The sequence below is a fragment of the Lynx rufus genome, unplaced genomic scaffold (genome assembly GCF_022079265.1).
Source record: "Lynx rufus isolate CCGP_SWC_20201006 ecotype Redwood Valley unplaced genomic scaffold, mLynRuf1.p SCAF_8, whole genome shotgun sequence".
Taxonomy (NCBI): Eukaryota; Metazoa; Chordata; class Mammalia; order Carnivora; family Felidae; genus Lynx; species Lynx rufus.
Genome location: NW_025814896.1, coordinates 138,818,237 through 138,842,883, shown reverse-complemented (window position 1 = coordinate 138,842,883; position 24,647 = coordinate 138,818,237). Strand labels below are relative to the sequence as shown.

At 51.6% G+C, this 24,647-nt stretch overlaps 1 protein-coding gene across 8 annotated transcripts in view; it reads left to right on the top strand.

Annotated features, from left to right (window-relative positions):
* Positions 1 to 24,647, top strand: part of TRAPPC12 (trafficking protein particle complex subunit 12) — an 89,961-nt gene that overhangs the window by 26,790 nt on the left and 38,524 nt on the right. For 7 of the 8 annotated variants that reach the window (XR_006960342.1, XR_006960340.1, XR_006960343.1 and 4 more), the window contains exons 4-6: positions 5,253 to 5,366; positions 5,944 to 6,082; positions 20,598 to 20,710. The exons of the other annotated variant lie outside the window; for it this stretch is intronic. Coding sequence is in view for 2 of the 7 variants with exons in the window: in XM_047069611.1 (XP_046925567.1) it covers positions 5,253 to 5,366; positions 5,944 to 6,082; positions 20,598 to 20,710 (366 nt within the window). In the remaining 5 variants the exon portion in view is untranslated. The remainder of the gene's footprint in view (positions 1 to 5,252; positions 5,367 to 5,943; positions 6,083 to 20,597; positions 20,711 to 24,647) is intronic. 8 annotated transcript variants of the gene reach the window in all.

Genomic DNA, 24,647 nt, shown 5'->3' with positions numbered 1-24,647 from the left:
AGTTCGGCCTATTCACCGACTGAGCCCCCCAGGGGCCCCCAAACAGCGTGTTCTTAATTCTGAAAAAGTGAGGAGAAGTTAACATTTTCGTATCTGACTATGTGTATGTCTACAGTAAGTCTGTGTGGGGAATGTGAATACATATGTAGGTATATATATATGCTATACAAAACTTCATGTTCTACTTTTTTATACTTCAGTATCTTTTTATTAATGTTTCTTAAACATTGTCCAATATCGAAGGGTCTTTACAAATATTTTCTAACTGCATCATCTGACGCTATTATAAATAATCCTGGGATGGACCATCTTGTACAGAAATCTTCTCTACATATATGATTATTTCCTTAAGATAAATGCTGGGAGGAGAATGAGGTCAGAGTATGGGCAGTTTGTTTTTTTAATGTTCATTTTGGAAGAAAGAGAGTGTGAGCGGGGGAGGGGCAGAGCGAGAGCGAGAGAGAGAGAGAGAAAATCCCATGTAGGCTCCATGCTGTCAGCACAGAGCCCAGTGTAGGGCTTAAACTCACGAACCGTGAGATCGTGACCAGGGCCGAAATTATGAGTCAGACGCTCAACTGACTGAGCCCCCCAGGCGTCCCAGAGAATGGGCAGTTTGGGGGCTCTTGATACATTCTTTTTCAGGAAGATGATACCGTGTGTACATTTGCCCGCATTATGCACACGCCTTTGCCATAGTGTCTCCTTGTCTGTCCTGACTTGTATCTTCTTCAGAAATCGTGTTTTCTCATTTCTTAGGCTAACAATGGCATTTGCTGCTTCTTTGTTTTTTGGCTAATGAAAATCAACCACTAATAAGTTATAATTTATGTTTCTTTCATTATTAGTGTAGCTTTTTTTACTGCCTTTTTGTAGTTGCGTGAATTTACTATTTCATGATTTCTTGTAACAAACGCACATGATAGGTACGATACTGTAGGAATACTTTTAAAAGTTAAAAAGCGTCCTCTAGACAAGGCCATTGTCCCAAGAGCTTACCTAGAGGGAAGTGGGACACAGTCACTGTTAAAGTGACCTTGGACACTGGGCTGTGTTTAATGTGCACGCAGAGTGGATGAGACAGACTGTATCCCACAGCAGGTGTTTCTTAGCCCTCTTTTCATTGTTGGCCCCTGAGGAGCATTTTGCAACATATTCTCCTAATTGCTCACCTCCACCCTCAACCCCACGTGAAATAAAATACTGAGGAGGAAGATTCTGTCGGGTGGGGTTAATGTTTGGAGGTCCATTAATCGCCGTTACCCAAGAACGGGATTCCGTCCCCCTGGGGGGGCCGTCTCCCCCCAGGCACGTGCGTGCCGGCGAATCAGGAATGGGCAGGAGGGGCGTCGCGAAGCTGGAGTCTGAGTCGGGGGTGGGGTGGTGGTCCCGGCAGCCCCTCCTCGCTAGAAGCCGGGGTGACAGCTGTGACGCATGAGAGCACGGACAGCTGACCGGCAGGGACGGCAGTCCCAGCCGCATCACAGACTGTGCCCTCGTTTCCGCCTGCGGGGTGGCCGGCTGCGGTGACAAGCGGGTGACGGGGCGCGCTTCTCCTCCCTGCCACCCTTCCCCCACCTGGTGACGTTGGGCCGCCAGGTCTCCGTGGGGCCACGGCGCCCGGGGAGAAGTGGCACGCCCCAGCCGGGTGCGCGTACTGGCGGGAAGGTGATGGCCCGCCTCCCGGGACCTTCAGCGCCGCAGTCCGTCCAGCCTGCTCGGCTTCTGTGGTGGCTCCCCGGGCCTTTCTGAACGGGCCCTGCCTCTTGCAAACCTCCAGCCCTCCCTGGCTCCTGGCTGGAGCAGACAAGTGACCCCCCGCCCCAGCTCAGAGCAGAACGGGAGGCCGTGGGACAGAAGCCTCGCTCCTGGGGCAGACGTGCACCTCGTGCGCCTGCTGAGACGTGCGTCCAGAGTCCTTCCCTCTCGACTCGCGGGACCTCGCGCTGTGGATCGTCCTTCCCAGTATGCGGCCAGCCTCCCTGCAGCCAGACCCTTCTCGTCGCCACTCGGTTGCAAACAGGCACAGATCAGGCAGCACCGCCTCGCCTCCTCCCTCGCCTTCACAGGGTCCCCCGGCTCCCCGCTCCCCTGCCCGCGGTCCACCCGTGTCTCTCGGTCCGACTTCCCGCCCCATCTGCCCATCGCACCAGCGCTCGGCGAGGCCACCGGTGATTCTGCTGCCGCTGTGCCCGCCGCCTCTGGAGCCCTGAGGACTGTCCCCTCCCTGCACCCCAGACCCACATCCTTCCCCCCCCCCCGGCCACCCCCTGCACGTGCAGACCCCGCACTGCCCCGGGGCAGTGCCCTCCTCTCTTCCTAACCTCAGACCCGCACGGAAGCGCCTGGTTTTCCTCTTCCTCGTGAATGTCTCAAAGGCCCTCAGATTCATCGTTGCCGGAACCGAATTCCGGATTCTTAGCTCTGACCTTTGCCAGTCTTCCCCGTCTCCATGACCGCTTCACCGCCCTCGGGCGGCACGTCAGCTCTCAGACCCATCCTACAGCCCCGCTCCCCGCGTCAGGTCGCCACTCGGCCGTGTCCCTTGGCCTTGTCCACACGCCCACGCTAGTACAAGCCATCTGCAACCGTGCTTTTCAGGCTTGGAAGGACGGGCGTTTTCTCGTGACTTTTCAATCTTCAGCAGACTGAAACTTACCCTTTTTTTTCTTTAATTGTAGAGAGGGTGTGAGCAGGGGAGAGGAGGAGAGGGGCCACGGGAGGGAGGGAGAGGGAGGGAGAATCCCAAGCAGACTCCATGCTCAGCACAGAGCCCCACGCCGGACTCCATCCCGTGACCCTGAGATCATGACCTGAGCCAAAATCAGGAGTCAGATGCTCAAGCCACTAAACCACCTAGGCGCCCCCCAGACCGAAGCTTCTGTAAAATTCCATCTACATTAACAATATGAAAAACACGTACCGGGTACAAGCCCCCTTTTGTCACTGTGTGTGACAATAAGTACTCTGTCGAGTGGCTCTAGAAGTTTCTGTTCCTCCACCTTTCTCGCTCGGGACCAGTCATAAGGGGGACGTGGTCCACGGTCTCCCTGGAAGTGGCAGTGGCCAGGCCTGGGTGGCGCCTGGGAGTATCTTAGGCTCGGGGGGCCCCTCAGTCTCTGGGGCAGCCACTCAGCTCTGCTGTGACCGCACCTCCTTCGTGGGAGCCCAGAACGAGCCTTAGACAACACGGACCACGTGTAGGAGGCTGGGTCCTGGAACTGTGTGCAGACCATGTACCGTGTGGATAGGGCCTGTGGACCATACACAGGTCGCCAGCATCAGGCCTGGGCACCGGCTTCACCGACACCTGCTTCGCCCCTCAGGTTCATGCGTCATCCTCACAGGGGCTGATGTTTCTGGAACGTGAGCCTGACGTGTTGCCGGTGCCCTTGGAAGCCTCCGGAGGCTGGCCTGGCCTTACCTGCCCCTTGACCACACCTGCACTGCCCGCCCCTACCTGCCCCTCATCCTCCCCTGCCAGGCCCCCTCTTACCACCGCACCTCTCTCAGACCACACCGGCCTCCTCCCTGCCGTCGCTCGTGTCCCCACAGCCCCCACTCACACCAGGCCTTTGCCCACTGGAGCTCCCCTCCTGCCCTCCTCACTGGGCTCATTTCCTGGGAGGCCAGCTGAAGTCATTTCCCGGGAGGACTGCCCTGAGCACTCAGTTCAGATCTGACGCCACCAGCAGGAGAGGCCAGCACGTGTGACAGAGGCAGCTGGGAAGAGAGCAATAATTAATTGCCCCTGCATACAGGATCTGCTTAGAATGAACATAGAACTGATTTGGACTTGGCCGAATAGCTTTCCCATTTGCAAGTCTAGAATATACAGCCGCACTTGTGATTCTCCCCCAGCAGTCGGAGCACCCCCGCCGGCCCAGACTTCCACCTGAGGGGCCCTCAGGGCTGCTGTCAGGAGGGTCCGGAATCAGCAGCCGGGCCCGTGCTGTCTGGGTCCTCGCCCCCACTTGGGGTTCCGCCTGGGAGGGGTGGGGTGCCCACAGGGGCAGGGCGTGCCTCAGTACCTGGAGAGGTGGGGGACTGCTCCAGTATCTGTGCGTTAAACAGCATCGCGTCATTCCCTTGCTCGGAGCCCTTCCGAGGCTCCCCAGCCCCTCAGGATGCATCTGGATCTCTCGTGGCCTGAGGCCTTCCTTGCTGACATCCCATTCTTGCCCACACCTGCACTCTCACTGCCTGCGTGCCTGCCGTCGGGATCCCGGGATCGACCGGGGTCCCTCACGCACACTGTCTCCCCCTCGCCTGGAGGGTCCTACCCCTGGCGGACCCCGCTGTTCCTCCTTCACATCGGGCTCCAGCAGCTGTCCGTTCCCTGACATCAAGTCCGGCCACCGGGTGACGTGCACCGTGGCACCTGCTTCAGAAAGCACTTGGGGCACGTGCACAATCACTTGAGTGATCGTCGGAAAAACACCTGGTTTCGTGTCCGCCTTCCTCGCTGGATCCTGAGGTGAACGCACGGAAGGCTGTGTGCCCGGCCAGCTCTCTGCCCACCGGGCCTGACCCGGTCTGTACGTCCGTCGGCCACACATGTGACCGGGTGCGTCTGCTGCGTCCGAAGCCGGTTGGCGCCTGTTGCGCTGCGGAGATACGTGGATAGGAGTGAGCGTCCGCTTTTTGCTTCTTAAAACGCCGGAACATTCTCCCTGATAACATGTTCCCCTGCATTTGCCTGCTGGCCCTCCTGTCTTCATTGCCTCGGGGTCAAAAGACGAACACAGTAAGTCCAGGTTGATCGGCTGGCACGTCCCTCTCAGCCATCTTTTTTCGTCTTGGTAAAATAGAATTAAACATTTAGCATATGAAGCCACTCGTTTTGTAGACACACGCAGATCTTCCCAATACAGATAAATGTGTCCGGCACATAGCATAAAATTAAGTTATTAACTTTAAATTTGTGGAAGTTACAAAATGAAGTTATCTGGATGAAAACGGAAAGCAGTGTTCTAGATCTGGGGGGGGGGGGGGGGGCTTTCCAACAAGAGTCCTCCTCCCCGTGTTCTGCCGGTTGTTCAGTGTTAACATTTGTAGGGTTTGCTCATCTCTTGCTTGGTGTCCTTCCTGCCTAATTACACACGCAGCGGTGACAAGTGGCGTCGCGTTCAGTCCCTGCCGCCGTCCGGCCTCACTGTCCTCGCCCGCGGTGGCGGGAGCCGCCCCGAGCCCAGCAGGTGCCGTGTGTCCGAGCGGCTGCGATTTGGTCACGTATCCCCTGTGTCTTCCAGAGCTGCAGGAACTGGAGGGCGGCGGTCGACCTGTGCGGGCGCCTTCTCACCGCCCACGGCCAAGGCTACGGCAAAAGCGGGCTGCCCACCAGCCACACAGCAGACTCGCTGCAGGTACGGCCCCTTTGGGTGTCAAAACGTGGGGACACAGAAGGCGCCCGACCTTTCGTGCCACTGAGGAAACCCTGAGACGAAGATGGGCTTTCGTAGCCCAGGTTGCACGTCAGTATGGCTGACTCCGGCCTTTCTGGCCCGATGGCGCGGACGCGAGCTGATTTCCCACCGTGCCTCTGCGCCCGGGGCCTCCGGCCCCTCGGAGCTGACCGCTCACCCTCGTCGCACGGCCCTCTCTGACACGCGCCCCTCCTGACTCCGTGCCCTTCAGTGCCCTCCCCAGACAGGGTTCTGTCCACGGCTGCCCTCCCTTCACGCCCGCGCCCGCTGGACTCCTTCTCCCGCCCGACAGGATTGTCCGACTGAGACGATTAGACGAAATCACTCATGTCGTTCTTACCAAGCTCAGGAGCCTTCTCAGAAACGCGCGGCTAGGCAAATGTGCAAAGAAACAAAGTTTGGCCTTTGTTCGGACGCACTGGAAATCAAGCTCCGCTACCAAATTCGTAGTAAACGGGGACTTCTGAACTTGAGCCACGTGGGCAACCTGTCGTTTCCCTTGTGTTCTGTGTTTCAGCTTTGGTTTGTGAGGCTGGCGCTACTGGTGAAGCTGGGCCTCTTCCAGAACGCCGAAATGGAGTTCGAGCCCTTTGGAAACCTGGATCAGCCGGATCTCTATTACGAGTACCACCCTCAGGTGTACCCGGGCCGGAGGGGTGAGGCGCTGCTGCTCCCCGTCCGTGCCTTTGCTCTGCTTTGCTCTGCTTTGCTCTGCTTTGCTCTGCTCTGCTCTGCACCTAAGTGTCCTCCCCTTCCCTTCCGTATCCGGGCTGGAAACCTCAAGTAAGTAACCCAGCAGCGAGCCCTGACTTAACCGAATGACCTCGCTGGGTTTTCTAAATGCACTTCCGCGGACGTAGCGGCCGGTGCAGCCATCTGAGGCACCTGCTACGGGACAGCAGTGAGATTGGGTGTAAGCACCGGTGGTGGGTTTTTTCAGACTTTCTGACTGTGCTCCGGAGTGAAAGATAGTCGTACATCGTGACTTACTGCAAACATACGCATAGAAACAAAACAAAACCCCCTTGCAACAGTACTTACTCTGTGCCATTTTCTCCTAGTTCTGTCCTGATTTAATTTACTTAAAAGTCTGGTTGCAGTCCCCAGGGAGCCCCAGGGAGCCCCGCCATCATCTGGAAAACCTGGGCTGCAGCACGGAGCGGCTGTCAGGAGGCAGGAAGTAGGGATTGCGGGAGGGAGGGCGCAGGTGACAGAGAGCCTTCCGGGGCACAAGCAGCTCAGGTGGAGTGAATGCTTCTGGGCAGAGAGCCTCAGAGACGTGTTGAAACCCCGCAGATGTTCCTGTGAAATGTAAACCAGCTTCGGGAGGACTTGCAAGAGGCCGCAGACCTAGTCACTGAGGGCAGGGCTCTGCAGTCAGACTTCCTGTAGGTCCTGCCTGCACTTCCTGCAGTGCCTCTGTCCCAGCACCCTTTCCAGGACAGCAGCAGTGATTCCAGGGCGTCGCGAAGATCGGGCAAAGCCACTTATGTAGGTTGCTCAGAGCGGGGGCTTCTGCCCGGTAATTACTGCGTTTTGGCTGTTTTTTGTATTCTGTTCTTAATTCGTCAGTAGACACCATATCTTACCGCCACCTTTCGAAAGATCGCCTGGTCAGCACTTGCGGGATGTAACAGGAATGACAAAGAAAAGTTCTGGTTCTCAGGGAACCCAGAGCCTGATTGGAGGTAGAAAATATAAAATCGTAACCGGACAAGGGAGGACAAAGGCCCGACGAATAACGAAGATAGGAGTGCCATAGAGTTTTCAAAAAAATTAAGTCAACTTCTTACTTGGTTAATATTAGAGGTAGGTAAATAGATGAACTGAGACTAGAAGGAAAAACACATTTCTCAGCTTCTGTCTGTGTTGTTTTTCCTTAAAACAGAAACACTGTTTCTGTGGAAGAGACAGAAGGAGCAAGCCTTCTGCATTCTCGGGGCTTTCTCCTTCATCGTGTTTACTCCCCACAGGGTGGGGAGTTGCGTAGACTCGGGGTCAGGAAGGGGACAGCAGGGCCCCGTCCTGAACTTCTTCCCAGCCAATGGCCTCTCAGGTCTGGTGGGGCACAGACGAGAGCCAGGAGCCGCCGTGAGTGGAGCCTTCTCGAGGACACCCCAGCCGCCTGGTGTTATCCCAGGCAGAGGAGGTGGGACAGGGGGTGCCGGGCTCCCCGTCGGTCCTGCCACTGCTCGCGTCTCACGTCTGCCTTAGGTCCCGGCCGGACTCTCCCTGACTCTCTCCCCACGCTCCAGCTCCGGAAGCCCCAGTGGCTGGTTGGTGCAGTCCAGCTGTGGGTGAGCCGCGCATCCCCCCTCGTGCGCTGGAAATCCTGGAAATTCAGACCACGCCCTTTGGAGGGTGCAGCCTTCTCTGGTAGCTCAGGGCACACTTCTCTGGCTTGTAAATTAATCGTGTCCTTTCTCGTCTACACTTTCCAGCCATTTGAGGTCCCTCCCTTCCCTGGAAGGTGATGAGCAAGCTTCCACCCTAGAAAGGAGTGAGTCTCCTTTTAATTTTAATTTTTTTAATTTTTTTTTAATGTTTATTTATTACTGAGCGACAGAGAGAGACAATGCAAGCAGGGGAGGAGCAGAGAGAGGAGGAGACACAGAATCCGAAACAAGCTCCAGGTTCCAAGCTGTCAGTACAGAGCCCGATGTGGGGCTCGAACCCACTGACCGCCGAGATCATGACCTGAGCTGAAATCTGACGCTCACCCAACTGAGCCACTCAGGTGCCCCATCTGTGGCCGCTTCTTAACCACTCTGATGGAAAGGTGCCCAAGAGAGAGGTTCGGGGCAGTATCCAGGAGGGATGTTTGGGGATATTTCTGCCCAGTAAATCAAGAGAAGATAGGGTATTCTCACACTTGTCACGAGGAACAGCTGTGTTCCTTCAGCGTAAACAGTGTTTCTCCCCACCCGCCTGGCCGCAGCCCTGCCCCTGCTGTGTGGTCCTGCCATGGGGCAGAAGGCTGCACCCTCGGCCTGCCCAGGGGGTTGGCAGCTGGCGTTGATGGGTGTCTCGTCCTCAGCTGACAAAACTCAGCTCTGAGTTCACAGGCCCGTCTCCCAGTGGCTCTGAACTACCAGCTACCCCAAATGCTTCGATTTCTGTTCCCCTTGAGGTCCAGAACTGTAGATTCAGAAGGACTGTTCGTGCATCAGCCGCTTCTGGACTTACCACGGGTGTGGAAGAATGCGTAAGAGACGAGAAGGCAGGTATTTCCTGTGCTGGCCGGTGACAGCCTTCAGCCCCTCACTACGTCCAGCCTTTCGTCTGAATGCTCGGCCCCCGCCCGTGTGCCCTCTTCTGTGACACCGTGCTGGAGTCCTGGAGACTCTGCCCCTCTTCACCGTCTCTGAAGAGAGACGTAGGTGGAGCTGGTCCGAGCTATCTGCATAATGAGGAGCGAGATTGCAGGGCCAGGTGTGGACTCCCTGTCATCCTCAGCCTCAGTTTTGAGGACATACTTTCCCAAAGATGTGCAGACAAGAGAGCCTGCTTCTGATCCCGCCTGAAATTAAATTGCATGGGGATACCGATAAAGAGAGGATAGTAGCCATGCATCATTAAGCAGCTAATTTAAGTTATGAAGTAGACATAAATCATACGTACATTTCAGCTAAAGCGTGTTAACATTCATCCACAACGATATGCTGAATGCTTACTAATTTTTCTTCTCGTTTTGTGGTGTAACCAGCATAAATGTAAGTTTTGATTCATTCATTCGTTTTAGCTTGCAGTATATAAGCAAAGCAAGTCATTAAGATGTGCTTACAGAGGAGGCTATAACAATGCAAATAAGTAACTTTTATGAATGAGCTTTAATATATTTTATTTAAATATTGGGCATAATTTTTACCCACTCAGAATATTCATTGCAAGATATGTAATGAATCATGAGTAAAAATCATGAAGTGCTGTGTTTTGTTTTTTCAATTTTCACCCAAGAAAGGAACAGTAACGGCAGCTTTGTACATTTCTCCCACATCTGTAGCAATTTCGCAGTTTCCGCCTGTCTCGAGGGCACAGTGTGTGTGTTTCAGAAACTCAGCACTGTCTTTTAACAGGTTGTTTGAATTCTCCCCCTTGCTGGAAAGAAAGAACAGCGGCGAGCAGCCCCAGGCTGGACCCCGTCCCCCCACCCCCGCCCTGCTGCCCTCCACCGCACTTTACTGCTGCCTCCCTTCTGATGCCGTACGTCTGTCCCTGTCCCTCGGGGCCCAGAGGTTGGGGGAGGAGCTGCTTCATCAGGCTCTTGCTCAGACTTCCGACAGCTGGGTGAGAAGCGGCCGCTCAGAGCTCAGGCTCCGTGTTTAGCAGCAAGACGGTGGATTATGAGCAGACTTGAGACAGTAGGGTCACACCCGGCCACCGAGCTCTCCCCGTACTTGTCACCAGGTGCAGGAAACTCAGACAGTCAGTGCTGGTGGTGAGAGTAGAGGATGTCAAAGCAAGAAGGAAAATTGAGCTCCATGGTGACACCATGTGACCTCTGTGCCCAGGACAGAGAAAAAGAAAGGTAAGTGTTTGAAACAGAAGTCCCCTAGCTGTGAGTTCTAATTGTGTCCGGTAGGGTCCTCTTTCAACTGCTCAGGATGCCGTCATTGCAGGCTGCCTGGGGAGCTCAGTCCATTGAGTGACCGACTTCAGCTCAGGTCACGGTCTCACAGCTTGTGAGTTCGAGCCTCGTGTCGGGCTCTGTGCCGACAGCTCGGAGCCTGGAGACTCTTTGGATTCTGGGTCTCCCTCTCTCTCTGACCCTCCCCTGCTCACACTCTGTCTCTCTCTCTCTCTCTCTTAAAAATAAGTAAACATTAAAAAAGTTTTTTTAAAAAAGTAACAAGCCCAGAGCAGTTACGTCTGTGTCATTGGAACTATGCCATCAGGCTGAAACGGGCGAAGACCCCTACCATACAGCTTTCTGAAATGCGGTCCTCGCTGAGCCCCAGTGCGCTGTTGCCGTGAAGCCCTGTGGGCCTGGAGGCGGCTTTACCGGGAGGACCTATGAGCAGGAGGTAGATGGCGGGTGTATGGCGGCTAACCTGCCTCTGCCTGGAGCTGCGGAAAGCCGACACGGCCGTGCAGAACGCCCCGGGCCCCCACGGGCCCCGGATGTACCCCGAGCCCCTTAGCTCTGTAACACAGACAAGACGGAAGAGCAGTAGGCTTGGCGAGCGGTTCCCCCGTGGTCCCCAGCCGTGCCACCTTGGACCCTGTAGGCAGACCCCCCCGGGACCTCCCTGCACACCCCGGGGAGCCCGCTGCCACCCCAGCTTTTGAGGTGGAGGTGACAAGGGGAAATGGCAGGGGGGGGTCACAGGCACCAGCCTTTACCCAAAATGAAAAAGTTTTTGTTTTTGTCTGTCTTTAACGTTGACAGCTGTGGAATTAATGCTTGGCGTCAGGGCTTCAAAATACCTTTCCAAGCACGACACCCTGTTTCACTTGTGAGAATCCTTCCTCACATGCCTGTGATCGCCTCCTCCCTTTAATTTGCTTTTAATCAAGTTGTTTTTATTTTGTCATTTTTAACACTAGAACAGACCACTTTCCTCTCTGAAGGGTTTGTGTCGGTGAGACTCGTAGACAGGGATTGCATCCGTGGATGACGTAACTAGATCATTTGTTGTGTCTCTGGGTTAGCGTCTTTGGCGTGGCACGTTTGTCACTGTTGATGGTGCTGGTACCGATACGTGATTATTGGCGACGGTTCACTCCGTGTTGTACGTCTTCTTTGCATTTCTGTCTTCAGAAACGATGACCCGGGCGCGCTTCTGACATAGGTGGTGTATCCAGTCATTCCGATTCGGCCTGTTGCGGGACAGTAAGATTTTCCAGAATCCCACCACCGTTTTTTATAATCTGCTGCTTGGAATTCTCTCTCTTGTTCGAAAGAAAGATGGTCAAACACACAGCACTTTGGGTTTTCAAAGTACTTCTCGGGCATGAAAGAGTTCTCTTGACTTCCTCTGTAGCTGGAGGAGAACTTTGAAGCCAAACAATGGGAAATAAGTCTGTTTGATGACCCTCAGTGTGATGTTTCGGAAAGGCAGTGCCTCCTCCGATGCCGAGTTCGGGTCTGTGCGTCCAAGTTATTAGAGTTCATTGTGAAGATACCGTATGAAATCGTATTTCAGGACGTGATCCTTACAGACGACCAAGTCAGACCAACACTGATGGGGCAGGCACTTGAACCGCGTGCTTCGTGTCTGCACCCTTCCGTCACCTACCCAGTCCTCTGGGAGTGGCGGTAAAACTGCCGGGGTCTTCTGTCCTCTCCTGCCCTCCCTCCAGAACCCCGAAGTTTGAGTTTCTGGTTGCAGGTCTAAATTTGGAAACTTTTTGGAGTGCCTGGGAGGCTCAGTCGGTTGAACATCCAACTTCGGCTCAGGTCATGATCTCACGGTCCGTGAGTTCGCGCCCCATGTCGAGCTCTGTGCTGACCGACCGCTCAGAGCCTGGAGCCTGCTTCCGATTATGTCTCCCTCTCTCCCTGCCCCTCCCCTGCTCGTGCTCTGTCTCTCTCTCAAAAATAAACATTCAACAAAAACATTTTTTAACAAGTAAATAAAATTGGAAAAAAATTTTTAACACATAACTATACATGATGGCTCAGGATTAATCGTTAATCCTGTTTCAAATGTCTTACTTTTTTTTTCCATGACAAAATCAATGCACCTCCTCTGCTTAGGTTAGACTTCCAGTTTATGCTACGTCAGAACTTGGGGGCATTTATCACTCAAAGTGCATTTCCAGTCTTTTCTCAGAACAAATCATTATAGACATGGAAGTAAGCGTTCCATCTGGGTTCCGTTCCTGTCATTAGAACACCCGTGGAAGGCCTCGTCTGAACCTGTCTCCCACGAGAAATGCCGTGGTTACCAGATACTGGTTACGGTCAGTCCCGCGTGGATCAGGCACAGCCACTTTAGGCTCGTGTGGGCACGGTGTGGTCCACTCCACAGCGTCTGCCCGTGCCACGCGGCACCGGGGCAGCAGTGAATCTCCCACTCAGCTAATAAATCCTGTAGGGTGCTTCAGGACTTGCTCTGTATGGTTCTGGGCTCGTTATACTTAAAAAGCAGCATGGCCGTTGTAGGTTGAGGGTCATTTCATGGCGAAGGTGAAGGGCACTGTGTTCTCTCTGAGACATAGACATCCAGTGACCTGTGTCCCAATAACTGAGCAGCGGAAGGAGAGCCATCAATGACAGCAGCTCCTCGGCGTTCTGTAGGGGAATCAAGGCAGACAGGAAACCGGCAAAGCAGGGCGAGATGTGGGGGGAATCACGTGCAGAGCAGTGACCCCTGCGGGAGGTCCTACGTGACCTGGACGTGACACGGAAGTCCCTGGGCAGAGGCCCTTTGAGTGTGTGTTGTTAACGCAGGACAGAGGGCCCACGCGGTCCCGTTAGGTGCTCTCTGCGGGACAGCTGCACACCTGGGCCTCACAGCAGCGTGGCCGTCTCAGGCCCCCTGCTGTGCAGGTGACAGAAAAGACCCCAGGAGGACGCCATCCGCCCAGCACACGCAGCAGGTGAGCAGCGGAGGTCCAGGCCGTCTGCATGGCAGGGCTGCTGCCTCCAGAAGCGAGGGGCACATCCCTCCTCACAGAAGCTCCCGTGCCTCCTGTGGTCGGTGTCCTTTGTCGCTGCCCAGCACGGAGGCCTGCTTCTCTCTGGCGCCCTCCTCCCCGGCTCCCCGAGCCGGCCGCGTGGGCTCACTGCCCTGCAGAGGCTGTAGGCATCCGTGTCGGAGGACCGTTTGCATTTCGTGTTTCCTGAATGATTGATGGGGACGCTGCTGCCAACCTAGATCTGGGCAGGTCGTGGCTGTGCGTGGGTGGGGATCTTCCGGAAAAAGCACATCCTCTGGGAAGTGTTGGTCCTTGCAGATTTTGACCAGCCCTTCATTTCGGGGCTCGCTGTCCCTGCAGGAGAGAGGCCTCCGGGCTCGCCTGGAAGGCGTGCATACGTCATCGTCCTCCTGCTCAGCCAGCGCCGCCTGGCCCGGAGGGTATCCCGGAGTCGCAGCGTCAGACGCAGGGAGGCCGGGTTTGTGCAGACCCAGGGAATCGGCGTAAAGGTGCTTCTACCTGTGTGTCTTCGAAACAAGCAAAACCAAGTCCTCGTCATTGTGAGGAAAGCGGCTTCTGCCTGTGCTGTGCGGAAGGGGGAGTGGCTCGCCCGGGGACAGTGGTCATGTTGTAGGTCCAGGCCCGGGCCCGGCCTGCACAGCAGACGGTGCTGACTTACGTCAGCCTGTTCAAGCTGGAACCGATCCACGGCGTCTCTCCACCTGGTGCTTTTTCGTGTTTTGTCTCTACGAACAGTCTGTTCTTTTTCTAGGAAGGGGCGTTGTTTTCTTTCTGATTTGTTTCATTTTTCTCTTTCCCATGAGGCTGGGAGGTGTGCGCCTTCCTTTCATTTTCTAAAGCTGTTCAAGACCTTCTCGGTGGTACCGGGAGAGAAGAGGAGGAACTCTGTCTCCTTGTGCGGCCCTAGCTCCAGGTGCGCCTCAGAAGGTCACAGGTAGGGACAGAGCTTAGGGGAGCCACACTCGGGCTCACTCTCACCCGCCCACTTTCTGTCCTCAGCTCCCAGATTCAGTCACAGAGCCGTGCTTGTCGTCACCTGCCGCTGACGTCTGTGGCGTGGCGTGCTGCAAGGGCTCGGGGTTGGCGGGGCGGGTGCGGACGAGCGGGGACAGGGTTGCCCACAGACCCCGTGCGCAGAGGGAGCTTATGCGAGGGGGCAGCACGGCCAGCGCGAGGGGACGCAGTAGCTCTCCTGCCGCAGAACCCCGAGCGCGTTGTTGTAGGTTCTGTTTCCTGTCTGGAAGGGAGGACCCGTGAACAGAGGAGCGGATGGCCTGGTGGCAGCGAGGAAGCCAGGAGTTCCGTGGACCTGTTCCCTCTGTTACACCAGGGCGAGGGAGGACGCGTCAGTATTTCTAAGATAACATGCTGAAATTTTTTAAAAACGTGTTAAAATTTAGTTCTAGGAGAATTTTTGTTCCACGAGCATTAGTTCTGGACCTTATTCATGTCCCCACATTCAAGGAAGAATAGAGCAGATTTTGTGTTTTCCCTCCTGAGAAGCAGCCGTGGGGGGAGCAGTGCCCGCGGTCACCTGTGCAGGGGCCGGCTCCGCGCAGGACGGACACACGCACGGTCTCTGCGCTTCCCCGGCCCCTGGGCCCTGTCGTCTCGGCACGCGGCAGGGAAACAACACGGACCTGAGGAGGAGGCGTCGGCTGTGCGACGTCTGAGGACAGTTGTACGAGATGCCGACTGAGGGCTTTCATCTGGCCCTGTGAGCTAGGACGTGGTCCCGCGGCACGTTTGTGCAAATCCAGATCACGGCTTCACAGTCGCCTTTGGGTCGGCACACTTGGGTGTCACGTCAGCGAGACTGTGGTTCAGAGTAGGGCTTCTCCAGCTTACCTGTGCACCCAGACCCCCGGGACCCTGTCAGGTGGACGCTCTGACCTAGGTCTGGGGGTCCCGGGGTGGGGCCGAGACTGCGCTCTACCAGGGCCCCGGGGCTGACGCTGCGGGGTGGAGGGACCCCTCTGAGGGGCCAGGTGTCGTGTGTTTCCCGTAGGGTTTGCTGTGAGCTTTGAGCCCTCCTGGGTGTATCCTTGTTCTCCAACATCTGCACATTCTTCTTCCTGCTTGCCTGTTTTTATGCAGTTGAGTAAAATAACTTTGATCTGTTCTTTATCTCTTTCAGCTAAAAAATGAATATTTCGTTCAAAGCTGTGAACTTCGAAGCTACTCTGCTATACAGAAAAATTACATTTTCAAACTACAGACCGCTTTGCTGTGGTTTCACTATAAAACTGCATGCGTGACCACTGGCATTGCAAAGTCCACGTACAAAGTAGTTGGTACTTGGAAAGTATTTTCCATAGAATTAAGTCCATATCTACTTAGGTCCTTAGGTCAGCCCATTAAAGCCTGTTCACCCGTTAAATGTACCTTGAATAAAGTATTAATATTCCTCTTTCGACTATAACTGGCTGCCATGTTTAGTATTCCTAAGGAAAAAATACTTTTTTTTTTTAATGTTTATTTATTCGGGGGGAAGAGAGAGAGAGCACACGCAAAAGAGCAGGGGAGGGGCAGCGGGAGAGAGAATGCCAAGCAGGCTCCATACTGTAGAGCACAGAGCCCAACGCAGGGCTCGATCTCACAAACCATGAGATCATGTCCTGAGCTGAAATCAAGAGTCAGATGCTCAACCGACTGAGCCACCCAGGCGCCCCTGTGGGGGTTTTTTTATTATTATTATTTCTAATTTGAGATCCCAAACCCTTTTTCTTTAAAGAATGGATCTAATTTTATTTTTATTCATGTGGCCATTCACATATCCAGACAGTGCTTACTGAAAATTACATTTTCCTTCAGTGATTTGGGGATACTGTCTTGTCCAGTAAATTCTGTGTGCGGTTGGGCATGTCTTCTCTTTTTTCAGTAAGTCATCTTTACTTTTTCGGATTCTTTAAGGTTCACGGTAAAGTTTATTTAGTGTTACAGAGAGTTCCATATGCCCTCTCCTCTGCGTACGATTTTATTAATATATTATCAACATCTGTAAACATCTTGTGTTCCTGTGCTAAATTTGTTACGATAGATGAACCTATACTGATTGGTCCATTGTGATTAAAATCCATTAGTTTAGAGTTCACTCCCGGTGTTGTACGTTCCGTGAGTCCGGACAAGTGGGCAATGATGCGTATCCACCATTATGGTACCCTGCAGATAGTTTCCCTGCCCTCGACGTCCTCCGTGTCCTGCCTGCTTGTCCTTCCCCTCCCCCCGGCCCCTGGAAACCGCTGATCTGTTTGCCTCTTCAGTTTTGCCTCTTCCAGATTGTCTTATTGAGACGGGTTTCTCTTACATGTGGTGTGCCTTTAAGAGTCCTCCAGGGCTTCTTGTGGTTTGCTAGCACGTATCTTTTGATTACTGAAAAATACTCAATTGGCTGCGTGTACCCGTATCAAAAGACGTCCCGGCTGCTTCTGGTTTGGGGCAGTTACGAACAAGGTTGCCGTCGACGTTCTCGTGCAGGATTTTGTGCGGACGCGGATTCTGCAGTTACTTGGCTAAGCGCCTGGAGCACTGTTGCTGGCTCCTACGGTAAGCCCGGGTTTGGTTCCGCTGTACCTGCCAGGCCGTCTTCCCGAGCAGAGCACCATCTTGCGCTTTCCCCGGCGATCAACGCCATTTCCTGGTGCTCCTCATCTCCGCCAGCGTGTGGTGGTGGCATCTTGCCGGACTCCCCGTTCCAGCGGGTGTCTGCTGGTGTTTCACTGCCGTTTTGGTTTGCAGTTTGCAGGTCCCTAATGACAGATGTGTGACGGGGAGCATTTCTCATCTTATTTGCCATCTGTATACCTTCGTTGAGGCACCTGTTCAGATCCGTTGACCATTTATTGAGTTGTTTTCTTGTTGATTTTTAAGAGTTATTTGTATATGTTGGATACAACCCCTTTCTTCATGAGATGTGCATTTTGCCAGGATTTTCTGTCACTTCTCATTCTCTTGACATGGTCTTTTACAGGGCAGTTCTTAATTTTAATGAGTCCCAATTTTTTTTCTTTCACGGATCGTGTTTTTGTATCTAAAAAGTTATCACCGAACCCGGGTCACTTAGATTTTCTCATATGTTCTGTTCTAGAAGTTTCACAGTTTTGCATTTTACGTTTAGGTCTCTTACCCACTTTGGGTTAAGTCTCGTGAAGGATGAAGGTCTGTGTTTCGATCGATCCCCCATGTAGATGTCTGGTCGTCCCAGCACCATTTGTCAAAGGGACTGTCCTCCCTCCATTGACTTCCCTTTCCTCCTTCGCTGAAGATCAGCTGGCTGGGTTTAGGAGGCCTGTTTCTGGGCTCTCTGTTCCCATCCATTGAGGCGCTCGTTCTCTTCCTTTGCTGGGGTCACAGTAGCTTAATAGTAAGTCTTAAAGTTTGGGGTGTCCGTTCTCCAGCGTTGCCCGTGTCTTCAATACTGTGTTGGGTTTTTACGGTCTTTGCGTCTCCACCTAAAGCAGACTGCCGCCGGTACGTTTATGTCCACAAAGTAACCTGGGGGTTTTGACTGCGGTTGCACTGAATCTGCTGGGGGAGCTGCGAGGAACGGACACCCTGGCGATGTTAACATCTTCCTGTCTGTCAACATGGAGCGTCGTTCGGTTCGTTCACGTCGCCTTTGACTTCTTTCAGCAGAGACTTCGAGTTTTCCTCACACAGTTGTAGCTATTCTGTCAGATTCACCTCTTACTGTTTCATTTGTGTCGGTGCTAACGTCAAGGGTAATATGTTTGTAATTTCGAATTTCAGTTCATCGCTGGTATGGCAAGTCAGACCGACTGACTCATGTATTATCCTCGTATCCTGTCCCCTTTAGTTGCTTATGTTTGGGAGGGCTTTTTGTTTGGTTCTGTTGCATTTTCGTGTCAGTCTTTTGGGATTTTCTGCATAGACGATTTTATCATCTGCATAGAGGGTTTTATTTCTTCCTTTCTAATCTGTACACCTTTTCCTTTTTTTTTGTCTTATTGCATTAATTAGGGACTTCTAGTATGATGTACAATAGGAGCAAAAAGAGGACATCCTTGCCTTATTCATGATCTTACAGGGAAAACGTCTAGTTTCTCATCATTAAGTACACCCGGAACTCAACACCCGGAAAACAACTAATCCAGTGAAGAAATGGGCAGAAGACATGAATAGGCACTTTTCCAAAGAAACATCCAGAAGGATGACAGACAGATGGCAAGATGCTCACCATCAGTGTCTGTTGGGTGATTTTTAATAAACAGTGTCTTTCAAGGAATTGGTCCATGTCATCTAAGTTATGAAATTTGTGGACATAGTTGTCCTTAATATTCCTTTATTATCCTTTTAATGTCTGTGTGGTGAGTAGTGATGTGTCCCTCCGTTTCATTTCTTTTTTTTTTTAATGTTTATTTATTATTGAGAGAGAGACACAGAGTGTGAGCAGGGGAGGGGCAGAGAGAGAGGGAGACACAGAATCCGAAGCAGCTCCAGGCTCCGAGCCGTCAGCACAGAGCCCAACGCGGGGCTCGAACTCCCCAACTGCCAGGTCATGACCTGAGCCGAAGTCAGACACTCAACCGACTGAGCCACCCAGGCGCCCTCCCTCCCTTTTATTTCTAATATTAGTGTTCATGTCTTCTTCTCTATTTCTTTGTTAGCCTGGCTAGACATTTATAAATTTTACTCATTTTGTCAGAAAAACAGCTCTGAGTTTTGTTGATTTCCTTTGTTGGTTTCCTGTTTTCAGTGTCATTGATTTCTGCTTTAATTTTTATTTCTCCCCTTTCTCTTCTACACACCCTGCCTTTCAGTAGTGTTCTGAGATGGAAGTTTAAATGATTGATTTTAAGATCTTGTCTCTTTTCAAATATATGTGTCTAATGCTATAAAATTCCCTCTTAGTACTGCTTTTCCTGAATCTCACAAACTTTGATAAGTTGCATGTTCATTTTCACTTAAGTCCCACATGTGTTTGCGTGTCGTTTTAAATGCAGAAACTTCCTCGGGTACATGGGCACTTGCCAGGGTGCAGAGCAGATAGCTCCCTGCCACCTGTTCATATATTCAGCTCGTTTCTAAAGTGGGTCTGGGAACTTGCAGTAGAATGTTTGTTTCTGTGTTGATCTGACAGAGTTTGAAGAGTTCTAGACATCTTCTTTCTCTGCAGGTGAATTCTGACCCACACAGGAGCGATTGTCACCTGTTCTTTACGTGATATGAAAGGGTGTATCACTTCCTGTGTCAGCACAGTCCCACATTTAGTGATGCTGATGGTCAAGACATCTTTCTTTCTAGGAAGCCAAGAACAACTCATTCCAGAATGTAAACTTAGTCATCCATCGTTTTTAGACAGGAATTATTTAGTGTCATCAAGAAAGAAATTTTTTTCAAAAAAAAAAAAAAATTCAGACATTTAAAATTCAGTAATTGTCATCTTTCTTTTGTCCGGACTTATAATTGCAATACAACCTATTTTCTGTCGAGTTCCTTATTTTCACCTTCCCTTTTAGATCTTTCTTTCAGTCTCTGGTAAAGACCCTAGAGCGTCGTACAGTTCCAAGAGGACTAAGCACAGGCGAAAAGCCATGCTAGCGTGGCCCGTGGCAGACCCTCCCTGGTGATTAATGCTTAGGCCGAGGGACAGGCTGGGGCACAGAGATGCTGCGTCACTTACAGGTGTCACACAGCTTGTTTTCTGACCGTCTTCCAAACCGTATTCGGGATCTAAATACCGACGCCTTCAGTCTGCGTTCAAAAGCCCTCTTCCTACTGTGTGACCGCCCCGTGTTGTCACTTCCATATCCACGGTCTCCTTTATAATCAGCACAGGCCGTTTGATCATTTTGACGGTTTACGTGTACTCCGTGTATATACCAGGTGTCAGATTCCAAACCGTATCAGAAGAGACATTCACAAAAAGATTCCCTTCTTCCGAGACCTGACGCAGCCCCTTCAATTCCCATGCGTGAGCCCTTCTTCAGAGCGCCACCCTCGCTCCCCCGCAGCACGCTGGCAGGGCTGCGTGGCCGTGAATTACCCCCTGCGGGGTGGCCCTGGGGGTGGAGCTTTCACGTGTGGCTCCCCTGCCTCCCGTCGGGGCACCTGTGAGGTAGAGCTTTCCCTCCAGAGCTGCGCACACGCACCCACGCAAACCACCGAATCAGGCTCAGCGCCGTCCTCGGGACCTGGGCCTGAGACGCATCTTCGCTCACTTTCCTCCCCTGCTCCCCCGTGCCTGGCGGGCCTCCTTTCGGGGTCGGCTTGTGGGCAGCCTTCTGTTTGAGCTTGCCTCCCTGAACGGAAAGAAAAGATGCGGCGGCTTTCGCCGCGGGAGGGCACAACCTCTGGTTTCTACCTGGTTACAGCACAGCTATGGAAACAGTAGGGACATCGCCTTCGCCTTTGGTCCTTGTGGCGCTTTGCCGAGAAAACCGGCATACATCTTACGACCGACACCATTGCAGACTTAACCGAGAAAGGAAGGCGTGCTGGCGTCCCTCCGCTGCCGCATCGGCAGTTCCCTCCCGCAGGCGTGTTCGGCGCGAAGGCGTGCTCACTTACCGCCAACTAACTAGCTTGGCTTTGCTCTCGTCCCAGGCTCCATGGTGCCCTTTTCGATGAGGATCTTACACGCGGAGCTTCAGCAGTACCTGGGGAACCCGCAGGAGTCACTGGACAGGCTGCACCGAGTGAAGGCCGTCTGCAGCAAGGTACCGATGGTGCCCGGGTGGGCCGTTCTGGGACTCCCCCCCCCCCCCCCGCCTGGCGGAGAACCCCCTCCCTTCCCCTTCCTTGGAGGGAGCAGCCACATCACTCTCTACCCAACCCACCCAACATCCGCCGTCACCGCTTCCTGCGGGAAGGCGGGGGACCCAGTTCATCGTGACCGTGGTATTCTTGCCTGTCGAAGTTGTTGTTGGGGGCAGAGGATGCAAAGCTTGGGGCCTGAAATCCTTCTTCCTTAGTATTTGTTGTTGTTGAAGAAGAACTGACATGACAAACCATATTCGTACCAGGTGTAGTACCCAGTGGTTCAATGTCACGTACGTTAGGAAACAGTCACCGCAACAGGTCTGGTTACCGCTGGTCACCGTGGAAGGTCATGAAAGTGTTAGTGACTGGCTCCCCATGCTGTACATCACATCTCTGTGTCTTACTTACTTTGCATCCGGAAGGTTGACACCTCTTCATCCCGTTCATTTCATCCATCCCCCTCCCTCTGGCAGCTTTCGGTTTGTTCTCTGTGTGTCCGAGTCGGTTTCCATTTTGTTTGTATTTCAGGTTGCACGTGTGGGTGGAGTCATACGTATCTGTCTTTCTCTGACTTATTTCACGTAGCCTAATAGCCTCTAGATTCATCGGTGTTGTCACAAGTGGCAACATTTCATTCTTTTCACGGCTGAGTAATATTCCATTGTATGTATATACCCTACCTTTTTAATCCGGTCGTCCGTCCGTGGACATCTATGACATTTAACTTCCAAATCTTGACTGTTGTAAATAATCCTGTAATGAACATAGGGGTGCATATATCTTTTTGGATTAGTGTTTTCATTTTCCTCAGATAAGTGCCCAGAAGTAGACTGCCGGATCGTAGAGTCTTCCTCTTTTCAGTTTTGAGAGAACCTCCGTATTGTTTTCCGTGGTGGCCGCACGGTTTGCAGTCCCTCCAGCAGTGCACGGGGCTGCCTTTTCTCCCACCGCCTCACCAACACCTGTTAGTTCTTATCTTTCTGATCCAAGCCGTTCTGACAGGTGTGAGGTAACACCTCGTTGTGGTTTGGATTTGCATTTCCGTGATGATTGGTGATGTTGAGCATCTTTCCGTGTGCCCGTTGGCCGCCTGTGTGTCTTCCCTATCTAGCAAAATGTCTCTTTGGGCCCTCTGCCTGGCTGGGTTTTTTGTATGGAATTTTATGAGCTCTTTGTATATTTGGGATGTTAACTCCTTATCAGATACGCCGTGTATTCAGTGGATTGCCTTTTCATTTTGTTGATGATTCCCTTTGCTGTCAAAAGCATTTTAGTTTGATTTAGTCCTTTTTGTTTGTTCTTGCTTTTTTATCGTCCTTGCCTGAGTAGACAGATCCAAAAATATCACCAAAACCAGTGTCCTACAGCTTACTGCCTATGTTTTATTCTAGGAGTTTTATGGTTTCAGGTTTTATATTTAAGTCTGGAATCCATTTGGAGTTCATTTTTGTGGATGCTGTAAGAAGGTGGTTCACTTTCACTCTTTTGCAGGTAGCTGTCCAGTGTCCCTGACGTTTATTGGAGAGACTTTCCTTTCCCCGTTGTATATTTTTGTGTCCTTCATCACAGATCAATTAACGATGCTTTTATGGTCAGCTACCTGTTGCGTTGACCTGTGTGTGTGCGTCTTTGTGCTGGTACCAAACTGTTTTGATTATCGTAGCTTCTAGTAGGTCTTGAAACTAGGAAGCATGATACTCCCGTACCTCTCTTCTTCCTCAAGGTTGCTTTGGCTCTTCGTGGTCTCTTGTGCTTCTATACAAACTTTGGGGATTATTTTCGTTTATTTTAGCTCTAGTTCTGTGAGAAGGGCCGTTGGTGTTTTGATAGGGATTGTGTTGAATCTGTAGGCTTCTTCGGGTGTTCTGACAATATTTTTCCAGTCTGCAGCACAGAGTATCTTTCTGTATACTTGCATCGTCTTCAGTTTCTTTCATCAGTTTTCTGAGTGCAAGTGATTCACCTTGGCTATATTAACTCCTACATATTTTATTCTTCTTGATGCAGTAGTAAACGGGATTATTTTCTTAATTGCTCTTTTGATAGTTGGTTGTTATTATATAAAAATGCAACAGGGGCGCCTGGGTGGCCCAGTCGGTTGAGCGTCTGACTTCGGCTCAGGTCACGATCTTGCAGCTCGTGAGTTCGAGCCCCGCGTCGGGCTCTGTGCCAACAGCTCGGAGCCTGGAGCCTGCTTCGGATTCTGTGTCTCCCTCTCTCTCTGCCCCTAACCCACTCACATTCTGTCTCTGTCTCTCTCAAAAATAAGTAAACATTAAAAAAACTAAAATAAAAAAAATGCAACAGATTTCTGAATATTGATTTTGTATCCTGCCAATTTTAATGAATTGAATTTAATGAATTCGATCCTGCCAATTTAATGAATTCATTTATTGGGTCTAATAGTTTTTGGGTGGATGCTTTGTATATGTATATGTATATGTGGTGTCATATCAACTGTGAATAGTGACAGTTTTACTTCCTAATTACTTGGATGCCATTTATTTCTTTTCCTTATTGCTGCAGCTGGGACTTCCACTAAATTGTTGGATAAAAAAGTGTTGGATAAAAAAAGTGTTGAATAGGGGCACCTGGGTGGCGCAGTCGGTTAAGCGTCCGACTTCAGCCAGGTCACGATCTTGCGGTGCGTGAGTTCGAGCCCCGCGTCAGGCTCTGGGCTGATGGCCCAGAGCCTGGAGCCTGTTTCCGATTCTGTGTCTCCCTCTCTCTCTGCCCCTCCTCCGTTCATGCTCTGTCTCTCTCTGTCCCAAAAATAAATAAATGTTGAAAAAAATAAAATTAAAAAAAAAAAGTGTTGAATAAAAATGGTAAGAGTGGGCATCCTTAACTTGTCCCTCATATTAAAGGAAATGCTTTCGATCTTTTATCGTTGAGTATGTTAGCTATGGCTTTGTCATATATGGCCTTTATTATATTGAGGTACATTCCCTCTATACACACTGTGTTGAGAGTTTTTAATCATAAGTGGACATTAAATTGTGTCAGATGCAGTGCACCAGGGTGGCTCAGTCGGTTGGGCGGCCGACTTCAGCTCAGGTCATGATCTCACAGTTCTCAGGTTCAAGCTCCGCGTCGGGCTCTGTGCTGACAGCTCGGAGCCTGGAGCCCAATTCGGATTCTGTGTCCCCCTCTCTCTCTGACCCTCCCCCGCTCACACTCTATGTCTCTCTCTATCTCAAAAATAGACGTTAAAAAAATTTTTTTTAATTGTGTCAGATGCTTTTTCTGCATCTGTGGCGATACCACAGGATTTTCATTCCTCATTTTGTGAGCGTGATGTGCCAGATTGATATGTGGGTGTTGAACCATCCTTGCATCGCTGCAACAAATCCCACTTGCTTGTGGTGTATGATCCTTTTATTGTAGAGTTGGATTCAGTTTGCTGAGACTCTGTTGAGGATTTTTGCATGTATGTTCATCAGGGATATTGGCCTGAAATGTTCTCTTAGTAGTTGGCCTGTTCAGATTTGCTGTTTCCTCCTTGTTCGATGTTGGAGGATTATATGTTTCTAGGAATTTATTCATTTCGTCTGGGTCGTCCAACTTGTTGGCATGTAAGTCTTCCTCGGTATCCTTGGTAGATGAAAAGCAGGGAAATATCTCTTGTGTACAAATCACATGCCCTTAAACGTGGCAGACCTGCGTGTCTTCTCTGTCTAGCAAAATGTCTCTTCAGGCCCTTCACGCATCCTGCAAATCCTACAAGCACCCACTTTGTGTCTCACAGAGGCCCGGGAGCAATGTTTAAGCAAGTAGTAGTTTAAAATGTTCCAGAATCAAAGCAAGTCCTACTGTGTGATGACAACTGGCATTCGTAATGCCAACTCCGAAGGCAGGTAAGGTTCAGAAGCGCTTTGTGAATTGTTCTTGGTT